Source organism: Priapulus caudatus, unplaced genomic scaffold, assembly GCF_000485595.1.
Source record: "Priapulus caudatus unplaced genomic scaffold, Priapulus_caudatus-5.0.1 Scaffold162, whole genome shotgun sequence".
Classification (NCBI taxonomy): Eukaryota; Metazoa; Priapulida; class Priapulimorpha; order Priapulimorphida; family Priapulidae; genus Priapulus; species Priapulus caudatus.
The window spans coordinates 427,364-442,612 of record NW_014577223.1 but is presented as its reverse complement, the minus strand read 5'-3'; the positions used below and the strand labels follow the sequence as shown (position 1 = coordinate 442,612).

At 42.3% G+C, this 15,249-nt stretch overlaps 1 protein-coding gene across 1 annotated transcript; it reads left to right on the top strand.

The window, feature by feature from the left end:
• The first annotated feature begins 6,571 nt into the window (after positions 1-6,571).
• Positions 6,572-13,507, top strand: LOC106806463. The gene is made up of 13 exons (XM_014808402.1): positions 6,572-6,628; positions 7,183-7,344; positions 8,140-8,296; positions 8,981-9,126; positions 9,310-9,707; positions 9,898-10,048; positions 10,542-10,643; positions 10,993-11,172; positions 11,537-11,708; positions 11,915-12,025; positions 12,478-12,634; positions 12,948-13,047; positions 13,296-13,507. The coding sequence occupies exons 4-13, from the start codon at positions 9,060-9,062 to the stop codon at positions 13,505-13,507; spliced, it is 1,650 nt and encodes a 549-aa protein (XP_014663888.1). The 5' UTR covers positions 6,572-6,628; positions 7,183-7,344; positions 8,140-8,296; positions 8,981-9,059.
• Positions 13,508-15,249: the final 1,742 nt, after the last annotated feature.

Here is a 15,249-nt window from a genome sequence, read left to right as displayed (position 1 = left end):
AGGAGGGAGGAAGGAGGAGAACGGTGTTTGAGTGGGGGAGAGACAAAAGCGAGCGCAGTGATGTTGAGTAGGGAGGCCATATACTTGATGGAAGATAGTCAGGTAAACGTAAATGGGTTACGAGGAGATTGTAGTGAGATATGTCGTAATGCCGAACTGCTTCGGGGGTGCCAGGCAAAAGTCACGGCGCGGACAAAACAGGGCCTGTAGGCTTCAGTACGGAGCGACGGCCTCAGATAGCTTGGGTTGAAAATGATAGCAGATATGGTAGGCTCTCACAGGCACCAGGAATGAGGATGGGCGTCGGTAGTCGCTGGCAGACAAAGTTGAGGTCACTGCGACACTGTCTCCAAACAGGCCTAATGCGTGGTAAGAGTGCAATCCCATGCCGTTATTCATACATCTTAACCAAACAATTACAGAAATGATCACGGTTATCACACTATTGTGAATCTTATACACTACTGTTTATAAGATATATACTAATACACGTGCACATTAACATCAGCACCATAATGATATAAATTGTCGAAGCGATCTGCTAAAAAAGCCATTATATTACTATTATGGTAAACTGTCTAGTCTCCATCCTACTCAACTTCTTCTACGGCCTATCCACCTTTACTGAATAATAATTGAATAAACGTTACTTTAACGTTCTCTTAAGTCCTCCAACTTCAAAATAAAATTTATGACATTACATATTTCTTTTTTAAGGACAATTATCAAAACTACTACCATCTTTGTGCACTCAAATTTGAAGGTGAGCTTGAACGCCACACGATCCTCAACATCCGTCTAGCCTACACTCCTCCTGCTTCTTCACGTAGGCATGTAGACCACTTAACCACATTGTCGGTTTCCCCACAATCTCTATTGTCAAGCCAAAGCTATAGATAAACACATACACTGAAGTACGCTATACCGATATAACTTTACCCAACAATTATGAAAAAATATAACTAATATACATTCATCAGAGTATATACGTTCACTTATTCTCCCCAACAGTTAACGATAAGTTCCAATGAATATACTACATCCACAGAACCTATCAAAGAATAGCTTTTTTGGCACAATTCCCCAATGGCATCATCGTCGTATGGAATGCACACGAAATAGCGATCTGGCCAGTAACAATATTCATAATACTCACTACGAATCGAAATTAAAGTCAAGTAATAAACCGGGTATAAACTACGACAACACCTACCACCTTGGCACACTACGCTTGTTGTTCTTTACATCCTCCAGGGATTATGTCTGGTGCAATGTCCTGCACTGAGTTAGCAGCGGTGGATAGGAGGAAAACTGTTGATGGAGTCGGCAAGTTGCATCCGGTAATCGAACTTCACTGTTGCCCACTAGCCTCACTAAAGTGGCCATCACGATGTGCGGAATCTCTAAAAAAGTTGAAAAGCGCTAGCTATCAGTCTCTTTAATTTTCGCATAAATATAATATCAACCGAGCTCTCACTACGCTCAAATGCACGTACATACACTCACACCACAATAACCAGAGGCCACGTGCACATCATGCACAATCAACATATGGGAGCCAGTGGCGGTAGCCAAGTATGGTAGCACTGTAGCCCCGGGCCATACACTTTTTGGCCCCCAAGGTCTATCTTTTAAACACCTCATCACCCCACTTCAAATATCCAATCAAGCTTGCTGTGACGAAGTCTAAAGACGTCTAAGACACACAAAATATCACATAATTCGCGACATTACATCACATCAGCATCAATAAACCTTGGCTACATCACCTTTCAGGCGATCGCCCTTCACTCCTTCCCCTGTCATCTAACACGGCTCCTCCTCTGCTCATTTCCGTCCTTCTACATCCTCGCGCTGCCGTTTTTCACTTCAATCACCTCGTCTACCTCACCGCCACGAAAAAAAAACGAACACGATCTTCCTACTCCTTACTGCTCTCAGTTTCTTTTACATTTTTAACCTCGTCTCTCTCCTCCTCCTCCTAATCTACCTAGCTCTCCTAACCTCGTACTGCCTCTTATTGCCTGGGCTTTAAAACCAGTTCCGATCTTGATGCAGCATCTCCTCTTCTACAGCTTAGCGAAGCAGGCCAGGTAACCAGAACGATAACCACTGTCGAGCATAGGGGCCGTTTCCGGCATCGGTTGTAAAACCAAACAACATTTTCTTGTTAGCTCTGCGCTCATATCCACTCTGTGGCCTCTCCGCTCCCCTCAGCACTAGTCCGTGCCTTACACACCTTTGAAATTCCCTGCTACCCCTTGTGGCAAGCATACTCACAGCTGTGTGCAAAGCCACAGCCACTGGCACGGCACCGCACAGCTACTCACTATCCATGTTCACGTCCAACTCCTGCACCTCAGCATCCACGATTATTATTACACCTTATCCACGCATGTAGGTTAAAACATACTTCACTCCCTCCATATCCATTCCTCCTCCTTCCCACCTTCCAACACCTCTTCTCCTCCAGACAACTGTACCTGTGAAACAATCTTCACTCTAGCTATCTTTACGTCTACTCCCCCGAGTGTAAATCTATGCTATAGCAAACTGAGCATCCCTTTACAACTGTATCTGGTCACCTCCGATCACTTCTCATTGTAACCGCATCACACAGATGTCTGAAGCTACTTCCTCACCTCTCTGCCACTCCTCGGCTTCCTTACAACTCCCCTCCCATTCCAAAGCCTGCTAGCCAACGCGCACCAAGACCTCCCAAACTTCTTGTCCTTTCCTCCTGCTCCCTACTCCCACACGTTATCCTTTTACTATCACGCACTCCTTTCCCTCCCAATCCGCACGCCTCTCAAATACCCGATATACACAAATATATCTGCTAATCTCAAACAGATGAGCAAGAGATCCAGCGAACGTGCCAATTCTCCTCTCCTAGACCGTACCGTGCCATGCGCCAACCAACCAGCCACAACGTACGAGGTTGATGTGTGGCGACTGTGGCGGTCTAGCTAGCACTTTCTACCTCCTTCCTGACACTGTTTTTACTCACCCCTAACGACCGGCCTCCCTACAAGGCAAAGCTCACCATTCCCCACTCAAACTCACAAGTACATTCCTGAATTAGTAATTGTACTCAACTCACTGAAGGTTCGCTACACTTCTCACAAATTAATCTGCGTGCCATCGTCACCTCCTCTCTTCATTCATCTCACTTGTATTCTCGAGGACAAGAGATGGGCTCTCTGTCCTCCGCTCCTCCTCCTTCTCCCTACTCAAACACATTCCTCATCCTTCTCTTCCCTCCTCCTCCTCCTCGCTCCTGCCTCCTCCCCTCCTCCCCGTCCTCCCTTCCTCCCTAACTCAAAACCCCCTACACAGAACCCTAAACCCTAAACTACACTGCCTACCGGGAAAAAAGCGTCACCAAATAACTACGAGCGTCCAAATACGCCCGGGGTACTGGCGTATATTGGACCACTGATCTCTAAACTATACTAACTGATAGCTCTTAGCCTATCCACGAATCAACGTGAATTGTGACGCCCACCCCGCCGAGCGCCACCTGCAGCCCATCCTTGCAACGCACATCCTCAAAGCTGAAATGCTGCCGGTCTGTGCCCCACAACGATTCACAATGAAAAATAAGAAGCGACTTATTCTATATTCAAATTAGCAATGAAAAAAATACTTTGATCAATACTTAAGAGATTTATATAAATATGATATGTATATATCCTAGATATATACAGCTAGAATGAAAGAGAACATAGTAGAATATAATTACTAGATATATACATATGCCATATTTATAGATCTCTTAAGTATTGATAAAAGTTTTTTCATGCTAATTTGAATAATAGAAAATTAAAGTCGCATTTTCTTATTTTTCATTTGAAATGTTGTGGGCAACAGACCAGCAGATTCAGCTTTAAGGAGTGTTGCAAGATGGCGGCCGTGGCAGCGGTGGCAATCAACATTTGATAGCAACGAAGCTATCCAGTTAATATAGTAGAGATCAGTGATTTGGACGCATCCGGCCTGCAACTGGGACGCATCAGCTGAAGTGCGCATTCGCGGCAGGCGCCTCTTGTTTTGCAGGGCCGTAGGAAAATAGTACCAATGCTGTTCTTTAATTTTTATGGAGGAAGATGAGGCAAGAGGAGAAGGTGTTTGAGTAGGGAGGAGGAAGGAGTAGGGGGGAAGGTAGAGGAAGGGAGAAGGGAGAAAGCTGGTGAGAAGGAGCGAAGGGGAGCAGGAAGGAGGAGAATGGAGCTGGTGGAGAAGTAGGGGGGAAGGTGAGGAGGAGGAGAGGGGGAATGCACAGCTTCTCCCCCTCCTACCTTCTCCCTAAGCATCTCCCTTCTCCCCTCCCCCTTCCCCCTTCTCTAACCAGCTTCTCCCTCCTCCTTCTCCCACCAGCTCTCCCCCTCTCCTCCACCACTTCTCCCTCCATCCTCCACCAGCTTCTTCGGCTTCTCCCCTTCTTCCTTCATACCACCAGATAAACGAAATATGAGCTCACTGCGGCTTACTACTTGCGCCAGCTATAACGCGACGTACGTACATTCCCAAAAACAACGTGTGAAGCGCTGTTTAACTCAAGGTCACGCTATAGCGTATCGTACGCGTTGAAACGGGTTTTACGGTGTGTTGGCCAAGGCTGACGCCTAGACGCCTTAATAAGGCTGCGCCTTAGACGCCTAGACTGATGCAAGGGCTGATGCAAGAACAAGAGAAAAACAAAAAGAGCATGCGCGCATGCGCACTTATGAGGCGTCCAGATTTCGGGCGAGCGTCCAAATACGCCGGTACACCCGGCATCATTTGACGCCTCGTAGTAGAGGCTACTAGGCGCAATATTGCGCATCGCGCTGTGTGCGCCGCCATTGCAAAACGAGGCCGCCTGCGCGCGATCGCACTTAGGAGCGTCTCAGTTTCGGGCAGCGTCCAAATACGTCGGTACATTCTTATTATAGATTCACAGCATATTTTTTAGCTGCACCTTGACGATCGTCAAGACTGAGCTATTGGCCATGGGTCGTCGTTCGTCGTCCATCCTGTCCGTCCGTCCGTGTCGGCTCCGTTCGTTCGTCGTCCGTCCGTCACATTTGCTACGGTCAAACGATAAACTCGGGAACGGTTTGCACCGCACAATGTTTGAAAAAACTGGGTTAAATAGTTGTTACTGCTATGTCTCCTATAATAACACGTCCTATTTTCGGACATGCCAGTGCGACGGTACTTTTGACGCCACGGCCAATTTTTTGAAAAAATGGATTGCCATTAGTCAGTTCAGTTCAACGGATTTTGCTCAATTTTTGGTAATCGTGAATGAATTAAGGGCTAGGAGTTTGATATTTAAAAAGAAATTATGCAAATAGGTAGGGTTTGGCAATTATATAGCATATTTATATAGACACGCAGATAACAAACAGTCTGTGGTGTCACACTTCGTCTGGTTCGTTTAGCAAGATTGTCATTGACAATCATGCTTATGCAAAATTCTTGCTAATGAACATAATTTATGATTTATACTATTTATTATTATGAATATAATATTTATGTTAAGAAACATCAAAGCGGGTAATATGCGCTCATCTACCATCCACAAATTGGTGATTCTTTGGTTTATAAATTATTTATAATTTATATATAATGATTATTATTATTTTTCAACATAACAAAATTAACATATAATTAAGCAAGTAGTATAAACGAATGGGAGTTCTCCCATATATACTCTTTCGTTTCTATAAAGTACGTCGATGGTTGCTCAATTAGAAAAATGACTTCTTCTCACACACTTCATTATGTGTCTTTCTTGTGTGAGGCTAAGCATGTCCATTGACACTTTCATTTAAAAAGCTCTTGTTAAATTTCCTTACCTTGCTCTATACCAGTACCACCATATTTCTGCAATTTTGTCTGCCATCTTTATAGACACAATAGAAAAAGTTTTACAAATGTAGCACATTTGGTATCGTATATCCCACCATTAGAAATATAAACTATGAATGCATATTCTAATATAGACTACTACAGACTAATATATTTATACTGAGTACTCTACTATAGATTCTGTTATACAGTTCAGAATGCAATTTAAAAAATGTCAAATTTAAAACGTGTTTAGTGTTCATGCAATGGTTTAAAAAAAACAGTTATGTAATATTAGATCTAAAGCAAAAGTTATGTCTGCTAGAGTTCAATGCATCAATCTTCTAGACGAGTACGTTTATCCAAGAAAATGGCCACTCAGAGGCGCTGCATGTCTCTACCACCCGAGTGCTGGCAGCAGTCGCAGCACTCACAGGCAGAAGGCATCCGCGGCGAATTCGCTATCAGCTTCGACTCCTACGAAGGAAGAAACTTGGACGCAGCAGCCGGAGACCTTCTGGTAACAATCTGTCGTCACGCCCTATGCATTTCTACCCTCGAGCCCTTCCCTTCTTATACCCCTTCCGGGAAGAACTATCTTGTACGTGCGTCTACCTAGTAGATCATTTGTTGTGCCAGCGGGGAAACCCAACCTATGAAAGTGAAAATCATTGCTACAGTGTTTATATGCAGCCTGCAGTGTTCAAGCTCTTGCCATGTGGTCTGGCATATGCTGATGCCACGTTGTTCCTGTGTGTGGGTGATGATGATTATCACATGTTAAATGCAGGTAGAGAATGGCTACTTTGTGCATTACTTTGCGCCGGACATGGGTGGCAGAACGGTGCCTTCTCACATCGTGTTTGTGGTGGACATGTCAAGCAGTGCTGCCCCCTACCTACTTCTTATAAAGGCCGCCCTCATGGAGGTCAGTCATGACTGTGTCTGTGAAATGGGGTTTGATGTGTATACAGCTATATACTGATATATATAGCTCTATATCTGTGTATATCATCTGACAGACCCATCTAGAGAGCTCAACAGAGCCATATCCTCCACCCATCCATCCTAGAAAACAAATGAATGAGAAACGTGAACCAGTTAATTTTTGAGATTTCGAAACTTCATTTTACTTACTATTTCACAAACATGGTGCTGGCTGTACTTTGCCTTTGGCCTCCGTCGAGAACCTAGAATGCTCTAGACCCCAGTCCCCCACTCACTGCTGGTGTTTGCCTCCTCTACCACCTTGGCACGTTCCTGATCTGCCACTGTATAGCAGTAATCTGTGTAATCGTTAGGCGCGTGGTAATTAGAACTGATGTCCTTGGTGCATTGCTGCAGCTTTGGATGGCTTGTCAAGGAAAGCCGAGGCAGAGGAGTACTTCAACATCATTGTGTACAATGATTCCATCCATCAGTTAAAGGAGCTCAAACCTATACACATTACATCGGATAACATCAGACATGCTAGAGATTTCGTCAGTTCTTGGGAGGCTGATGGAGGTAAGCTATTTTCAACATCTACATGCCCATATAATATAATATAAGTGAGTGAACGTACACATGTATGTGTGCGTGCGTGCGTGCATGCGTGCACACACGTGTATGCTCCCAGGGGCGTAGCCAGGATTTTTCAAAAGTTTAGGCACGCACTAACTGAGCGAGCGCCACCATCGGTTGGCGCAGAGCTAACAGAAAATTTTGGTTTTACAAAACCCCCAGAATGGCCGAAAACGCCCTTCCCGAGATGTTCATTCTGGTTCCCTGACACTCTTGCTAACTGAGACACCTCATTCAATATCACTATTTAAACCCAAAAACAAACGAGTTAAAATTAGTATTACGAAACGATTTAAAATGTAAAAAAAACTGACAAGAATCGGCATCCTAGTCTTTTTTCGGGCAGGGGTAGAGTGTTTGAATGAAACGGCACAGCGAATAGAAAATGACAGCCTTAGATGAAGAAGAATAGGTCACCTAATTTAGCAATACATTCATGTACGTTCATCTCAGATAGTTTTTTCCTTCTAGACCTCCTTAAACTCGTCCAGCAAGCTTATGGATTTGAATTAATGGTGATTTTACGAAAAAAAAAGATAACTTGGCCAAAAAATAAGGTAGCCCCGGCCCTACAGTGCTCCAAATACTGGCTACCCAACTGCTCCCATATGTGATTGTGCATGATTGCACGTGCCTCTGTTATGTGTGTGTGTATGTACTCATGATGAGCAGTAATGAGCTACGTTAATATTATATTCTAGCGAAAAAGAGACGATAGTCTGCTTTCAACTTTTTCAGATGCCCACATCAGTCATGCCCTTAGTGAGGCTGTGGCAACAGTCAATTCAATACCGGACTTGCGACTCCATCAACAGTTTTCCTCCTATCCACCGCTGCTAACTCAGTGCAGGACATTGCACCAGACATAATCCTGGAGGATGTAAAGAACAACAAGGTTTGCCATGATACGGTGTCTAGCTTTTCCCGTTTACTACTTTACTAATTCATTCTATACTTATGATCTTATTAACTTGCCAGATCGCTATTTCTGCATTTCCTACAATGATGCATTTTGAATTTCCAAAAAAGTTTTTTTATAGGTCTGTGGATGTATATATTCATGGAACTATTACTGTTGTATACTACTATACTTCTATATTCTATTATTATATTTTTTATAATTGTTGGTAAATTATATCTTATAGCTGCTTCAGTGTATTGTTTTCTATAAAGTTGCTTGACATCAGAGATGTGGAACCGACATGTGTTAAGTGTCTACAGCCTACGAGAAACTATACTGTCTCTGGCTTCACTCACCATTACAAATTTGAGTCACAAAATGTTATTTGAAAATTCCTAAAAGCAAATATTAATTCTAAAAATTTTATTTTGATGGAGGGACGTAAAGAACGTAAGAACGTTTTCAATTATTATTCAGTAAAGGTGTGGATAGCCTCAGAAGAAGTTGAGTAGGATGGAACTAACAGTTACCATATAATAATATACATGCTTTTTACATGCTTCACAATTTATATATAATATACTGTGTAATGTCACGTGTATAATATATATCTTTAACACATATTTAAATTCACAATAGTTATAACGTGATCATTTCTGCATTGTTATGTATGTACAGCATAGGGACTTCACTCTTCACACGCTAGCCGTTGGAGACAGTGCAGACTCAACTTTCCTGCAGCGACTAGCAGCACATCATGGTGGTGAGAGCCTACATGTATCACCAGCAGAGGGCGCTACTGAAGCACAGGAACTGTTGTCGAGGTGAGTTGCCTGGCACCCGCAGCAGTTCGCATACCGAACATATCTAACAATCTCTGAACTTTAGTTAGACACTCATCACAAGAATGGACGGTTGTCTATAAATTACACTTTTGTAGGTTGTTCGTTATATGTGTAGTTTTGAGTGCATACTAAACGTTGTCGTTGCCATTGTTCGTTGCTAAGGTTTATCACGAATCGACTCCGTCCCTCCGCCACCGACGTCACCATCAGTTACCATGACGACGAAAGTCGACCCCGGCCTCACTCACGGATACCGCATTCAAGACTACTATGGCCAGTCGCAGTTGGTCGTTGCAGGCAAGCTGCGCACGGCCAATCAGACGTCGCTGATTGCCAACGTCGAGATGAGCGTGCCTGACCGAATCGCTCGTGTGCTGAAGGTCAACCCGCAGGAGAGCGGAGTAGGTGGTGGCGCCCCCACACGGCAAAACTATGCACACAAGGTGTGGGCCCACCTCAAGATACGCGAGCTGGCACGGCAACTGCTGCTGGCGAGAGGAGATAAGGGTCAACGCCCTTGCTGGCCTCTCTGCAGACATTGCCACCGCGGTAGGTTGCACGTGGGTTTCGATTTGCGTTGGTGGATACCTGTTCTGTGTGTTGCAGAAGGCAGATTTTTAATTCAATTTTCCGCATGTGAGATTGTACACATTCCCTTTCTTGGGTTAAGACTCAGTATTCAACAAAGTCTGTGTCATAATTAATACTAACAGTTGTGAAAATGCTACATATGGGGTAGTCTTTTTACAGGAAGGCTATCTACTGCCGATCACTTACATGGTTATCGACGACCAGAGCCTGGGAACCAACTCCTCATTCTCAACTGCGTATGCTGACACCATGTGGGGTCGCGAGAACAGGCGTATTGCTGAGGAGATTGAACTTGTCTTGCCAGCCACAGGTGCCACTGCATTAGTTATGATGTGGTGATATGACTATGGGTATCAATAAGAAATTAAAGAAAGTATCTTACGCGTTATAATGCAAAAGGTGTCGTGTATTCTTGTATGTTATATATGTATATTGCATTCTAAAAATGTTTTGTTTTTTCATTTTTGACAAACAACAAGTGACATTAATTTATTCATTATATCTTCTTTCTCAAATTATGCAGCATAAACAAAATGAAATACACTTATCTCAGCAATTGCAATAATAGAAGTCATTTCTAATAGATGTAGATGGGTGTAAGCATGCTCTATATACGGATTTAAGAACCCGCCACATGAATCGATTAAATCATAAATAAATTTTAATCGCAATGTTACCTAAAGAGTTGTGTGTAATGAGGCAGTTTCTAAATAAATGCAGATGAGTGTAAACGTGTGGTCTGCACGTAGGGATATATGTGTTCGATCAGTGCATAATTGATGTGCATGGCCGTCCTATTTCAGCACTACCGCAGCGGAAGCAGATGCATCTTGACGCCACGGCAGTCACGAGCGACCCACTCTCTGTCTACCTTAAGTGGAATACTCCGGCCGATATTGAGTCAAGTGAGTAACCATTATCCAGTCATAGAGATAGGTTTCGCTGTCATTCACTAGTGTAGTGGGTATGACTATTACACATGTCTGAGTGTTAATGCGAAAGTATGTGTATTTTGTTTACCATATGAAGAATGTGAATTTAATATGTATTTTTTATTGTGATGATAAGTGAATGTGGAGACGCATCTTTAAAGGAAATGTGAGAAAGTGAAGGAATGGGGTTTTGGCAATTATGTATCTGTGATAGTTCAACGGTTTGGCAGTTGTATGTAATTGTGCTCGTAGCAGTGGAATCAATGTTTTGGCAGCTTTATGTATCTGTCATGGTATAGCAGTTTTCCTATTTACTTGACAGGTTACTACGTGCATTACACGACAAATAACTCCCTGCCGGAAGAAGAATGGGACGTCATGCATGGTTCCCAGCGCACGGCAGACATCCTTACAAACCTATCTCCCGAGACAACCTACTTCATTAAGGTCACATTAGAGAATGGGCATTCTAGCGACACTGTTCATTTCACCACTTCGCTGGGTAAGAGTGAGGGCAACGTTAGGCACATTTCACACAACGGTTGAAACAATACACACATTCGTAACTGCTAACATAAACCTTGATTTTGTAGAATATGGATGGGAAGAATATATGATTGGAAAGATTGGAATATATGAAGTAAAACGAAATATTGTAGCAATGTGCTTACTAGTTCTATGTGTGATAAGAAGCTATATACATTATCGTCAAATACGACAAACACATAAACTATGTAGCAGAGAAGAAATACAACTAAAATACATTATCTATAAACTCCATTAACTTTATAAACCATGTTATAACACTGTCAAACTGCAAATAGCCACCAAATTGTTTAACTAAATCGACTTCCTTTGTTCTTTAGTTCCAGCTAATTCTCCTGTTAACATAAAGTCACTTGACATCAAGTCGGAGATTGGCTATCGCTATGCAAAGACCTTCATCAACATGCACTTTCAAAACTTTGCTCTTGAGTCACAAGAGACCTTGTTCAATATACAGATTCCAAAGACTGCGATCATAGTCAATTTCACTATGTGAGTGATGTTAATTACCTTCCATGGCACCTATTTAACAACCGTTTAACATATTGTCTCAGTTAAAAATAAGTGACCATTGAAATGTCCAAGTGCTGCTCAGGGTTATTCACGATGATATTCATATCTAGGATAAAGGTTTTGCCAACTATCTTGGCGTCAAGAAATTGACTCGTTGCTCTATAATATCATTATGATTTAACCAGGGAGACGGATGGAAATATTTATACGGGTCTTGTAAAAGAGTTCAAGAAAGCTGAAGAGACATATAGAAAAGCCAAGAAGGAAAAGAAAGGAGCTGCAATAGTAACTGCTGAGTATGCATTACATATAAACGTTAAATCTTATTTCCCTATTAGATGAAGGCTGCAGTTATTCTTGATAGAAACACTTATAGCTATCACAGTAGATGTAGAGCTATTTCAACTGCACACCAGTTATTTTTTTTATTTATCACTCCACTTAATGATTACAGAATGCACTGCCATTTAAAATCTCATTACTTTAATTGTTGCGCTTCCATGCTAAATAATATCTTTGAGCAAAACAAATTTAGTTAGCATTATTTCACTTAAAGCTAAACTTCACGTGTCTGATTGTTGCTGTTTTGCTATTTAACCATATTTATAACATATACATTCATCATGTCTCACCTTTACATGTCATCCCTCTCGTACCATGTTTTCATTGTAAACTTGTTATGCAACAAGTACGCATGAATCGAAGTGATTACACCATATCCGTTATTTTCCCAACGTCGTTATTGCAGGCCACGGGATGCAAAGGCATTCAATTTGCGGTTGAATGTAAAGCCGCGTTCGGTCACAGTGTGCAGACTGGAGTATGAGCAGCTACTGGAGCGTAAGTTGGGTGTCTATGAGCACGCTATCATACTCAAACCCAATCAGCTGGTACGAGACCTAAAGGTAGGCGACGCCATGCACCTATAACATTGCAACCTTCAGAAAATGATTTAAAGTGTTAATTCTGAGTGATTATATTGTAATCGTTTATTGTACTGTAAAATTAGTCATGTTGTGAATATTCAGTCAGTATATGCACATTGTGAGTGTATATAATAATATATAAACTCTCTATGGATGTTTGCACTGGTAGTATTAAAATTCATAAATGATGATATTTTTATGAGACCTTTTATGAACATTGTGAGTGAATATTCTAGATCAAGGAGTACATTCACTGTGAGGAAATATTTTATGACCTATGTGAATTTTCCAGGTGAATGTATATATCACGGAGCCTCAGCCTATTACATATCTGCATGTGCCACCACTACGAGCCATTACTGGAGTAATAGATGAGGATAGGGAGAAGGCAGGTAGGCTATAAGATCTAACAATGGAAAATACACAGGTCTAATATACAGGCACAATATTATTTCATTGTGTTGCCATTTAATTAATGTAATAATAAAAATTTGAGTTGCAGTAAGTGCATAATCTGTTCTTTGTTTTGTTCATAGATAAATTTAAACAAACTAAAATAATTTTTTGATTGCCTACAAAACAGCAAATTATGCAACATAATTATTCTATTAATTAGGTATGGTATAATACTTGTGTGCAGATAACCAAGTGGCAATGGTGCAACATGACTCCGGAAGTGGCGTTGCATGGGTGTCGTATAGTCCAACCCTACAGCAGCAGATGGAATTTTTGGGAGGCAGTGTAGAAGGCCAACTGATATTGAAGTATGACATTGCCAATGACAAGAAGACAGGAGACATACAGGTACATCTACATACGAATATTTTACAAAAAGATGACCCGCTCAAATAGACTTATTATTAACTAGCTGCAGGTACCTGCTACGCTGGGTAAAATCGTCTTACTAATTCATACTACTAATAATCGGACACAATAGGAACATTGGGGAAAAATGGAGAATAATATTGGACACAATATCAATATTTAGAAATCAGTCTAATAAGATAATGAGCATATGGTAAAAAATGGTTACGTATGACATTTATATCACAGCACAACCCAACTTAGTGTTACGATATGAGATTCATGTACCATATATGTACATCGTTGATGACGTCACATCACAACATATGAGCGGTAATAAAATGGCTACCTATAACTCATAACGTGGTTGAGCATTGCCTCCTTATTAATAGGCTTCGCGCAACGCCAGGCCTTCGGGCACGCTTCACATGGTGGCAGCGGTAAAGAAACAGCAGTAATGAAGACATAAAACCGCGGTGAAGATATGGAACAATTGAAAGTGAGGCCAACCACCGTTTCGGAGAAGGAGTGAGTTTTATTTGTCGCCAGAGTGATTCGGACGTGACAATTAACGCCAGCGGCGCGCCATGCATGAGCTTAGGCTAAGGCTAGGCCAATTCCCCCTAGATGCTAGCTGGATACCAAACTACAGGGCGCGTGTACGCAGTGGATAATCACATTTAACATGACGGAGAACTGCCACTATTAGCTTTATTTCGACTCTACAGAATTCAGCAGTCAGCAAAGCTAGCACGGAGAACACAGTTTCGGATCGGACTGCGTAGTATGAGGCAGAATGCCCGATTTAGATTCCTTTTCGTCGGGAACAAGTGACTGAGCTTTTCAACGTCAGCTCCGAGTTCGAGCCGATAGCGGCGCGTCAACGTGGTAATTCGTCCGTGGAATCGGCCCTCCGTACGTGTAACCGGCCCCCGGAGCGACGGCATCAACGGCGGTGGACTCGACCAGCGCGTGTAGGCCGTGCATAGCGGGCAGATCTACGCAAGATAGCTACGTGGCGAGAACTGCGGCACCATTTTAGCGCTGCCAAGCACCAGACATTGGACATGCTACGACGGATTGAATCTGAACTTAAAGCATTGATCAGCAATGCCAATGACAATCTAGACTACCAGAGTCTATATTTATCAAGCTCACACTCAGATAGTTTTTTTTAAGACTGGACTTAGACCTAGAAGTTGGAAGTTGAATTATCTGAGTGGCACTAATCCACAGTTGCGGACGTTGCTGCATGGAATTACTATGGTAATGTAGTGTCGATGGAATGTATTAGATAATAGTAAGCAGTTATTACGTGTGAATCTTACAACTTCAAGGATTTAGTATTTGACAGCGATGTTGTTGAAAATAGTGAATTACCGAATTTGCGTAGACGTAGTATTTAGTAGCTGCTAAGCACATACGGAAATAGGCTAGCCTAATCCTGGTTTTGTGGTACTTGTAATTAATTGTTTGTATTATATATACACTAAATCATACGGTATATTTTGGAACAATTTTGCATTACGTACAGGCAGTGTACTATACAGTAAGCACACTCACATCATTCTTTATATCGCCAACGTAGTGTACCACGTACAATGGCAAAATACCCGGAGATGAACTGGAAGGTAAGCGACCTTCCAAGTGAATTTAAGCTATTTAGGCAGCGCATGGAGCTAGTGCTCCAGGACCAGGAGGTCCAAGACCCTACCAAGCAAGCGGTCAAAGTCAAAATCGCCCTTGGGGGAGAAGGCCTTAAACGACTTAATTCGTCGGGGCTTAGTGAA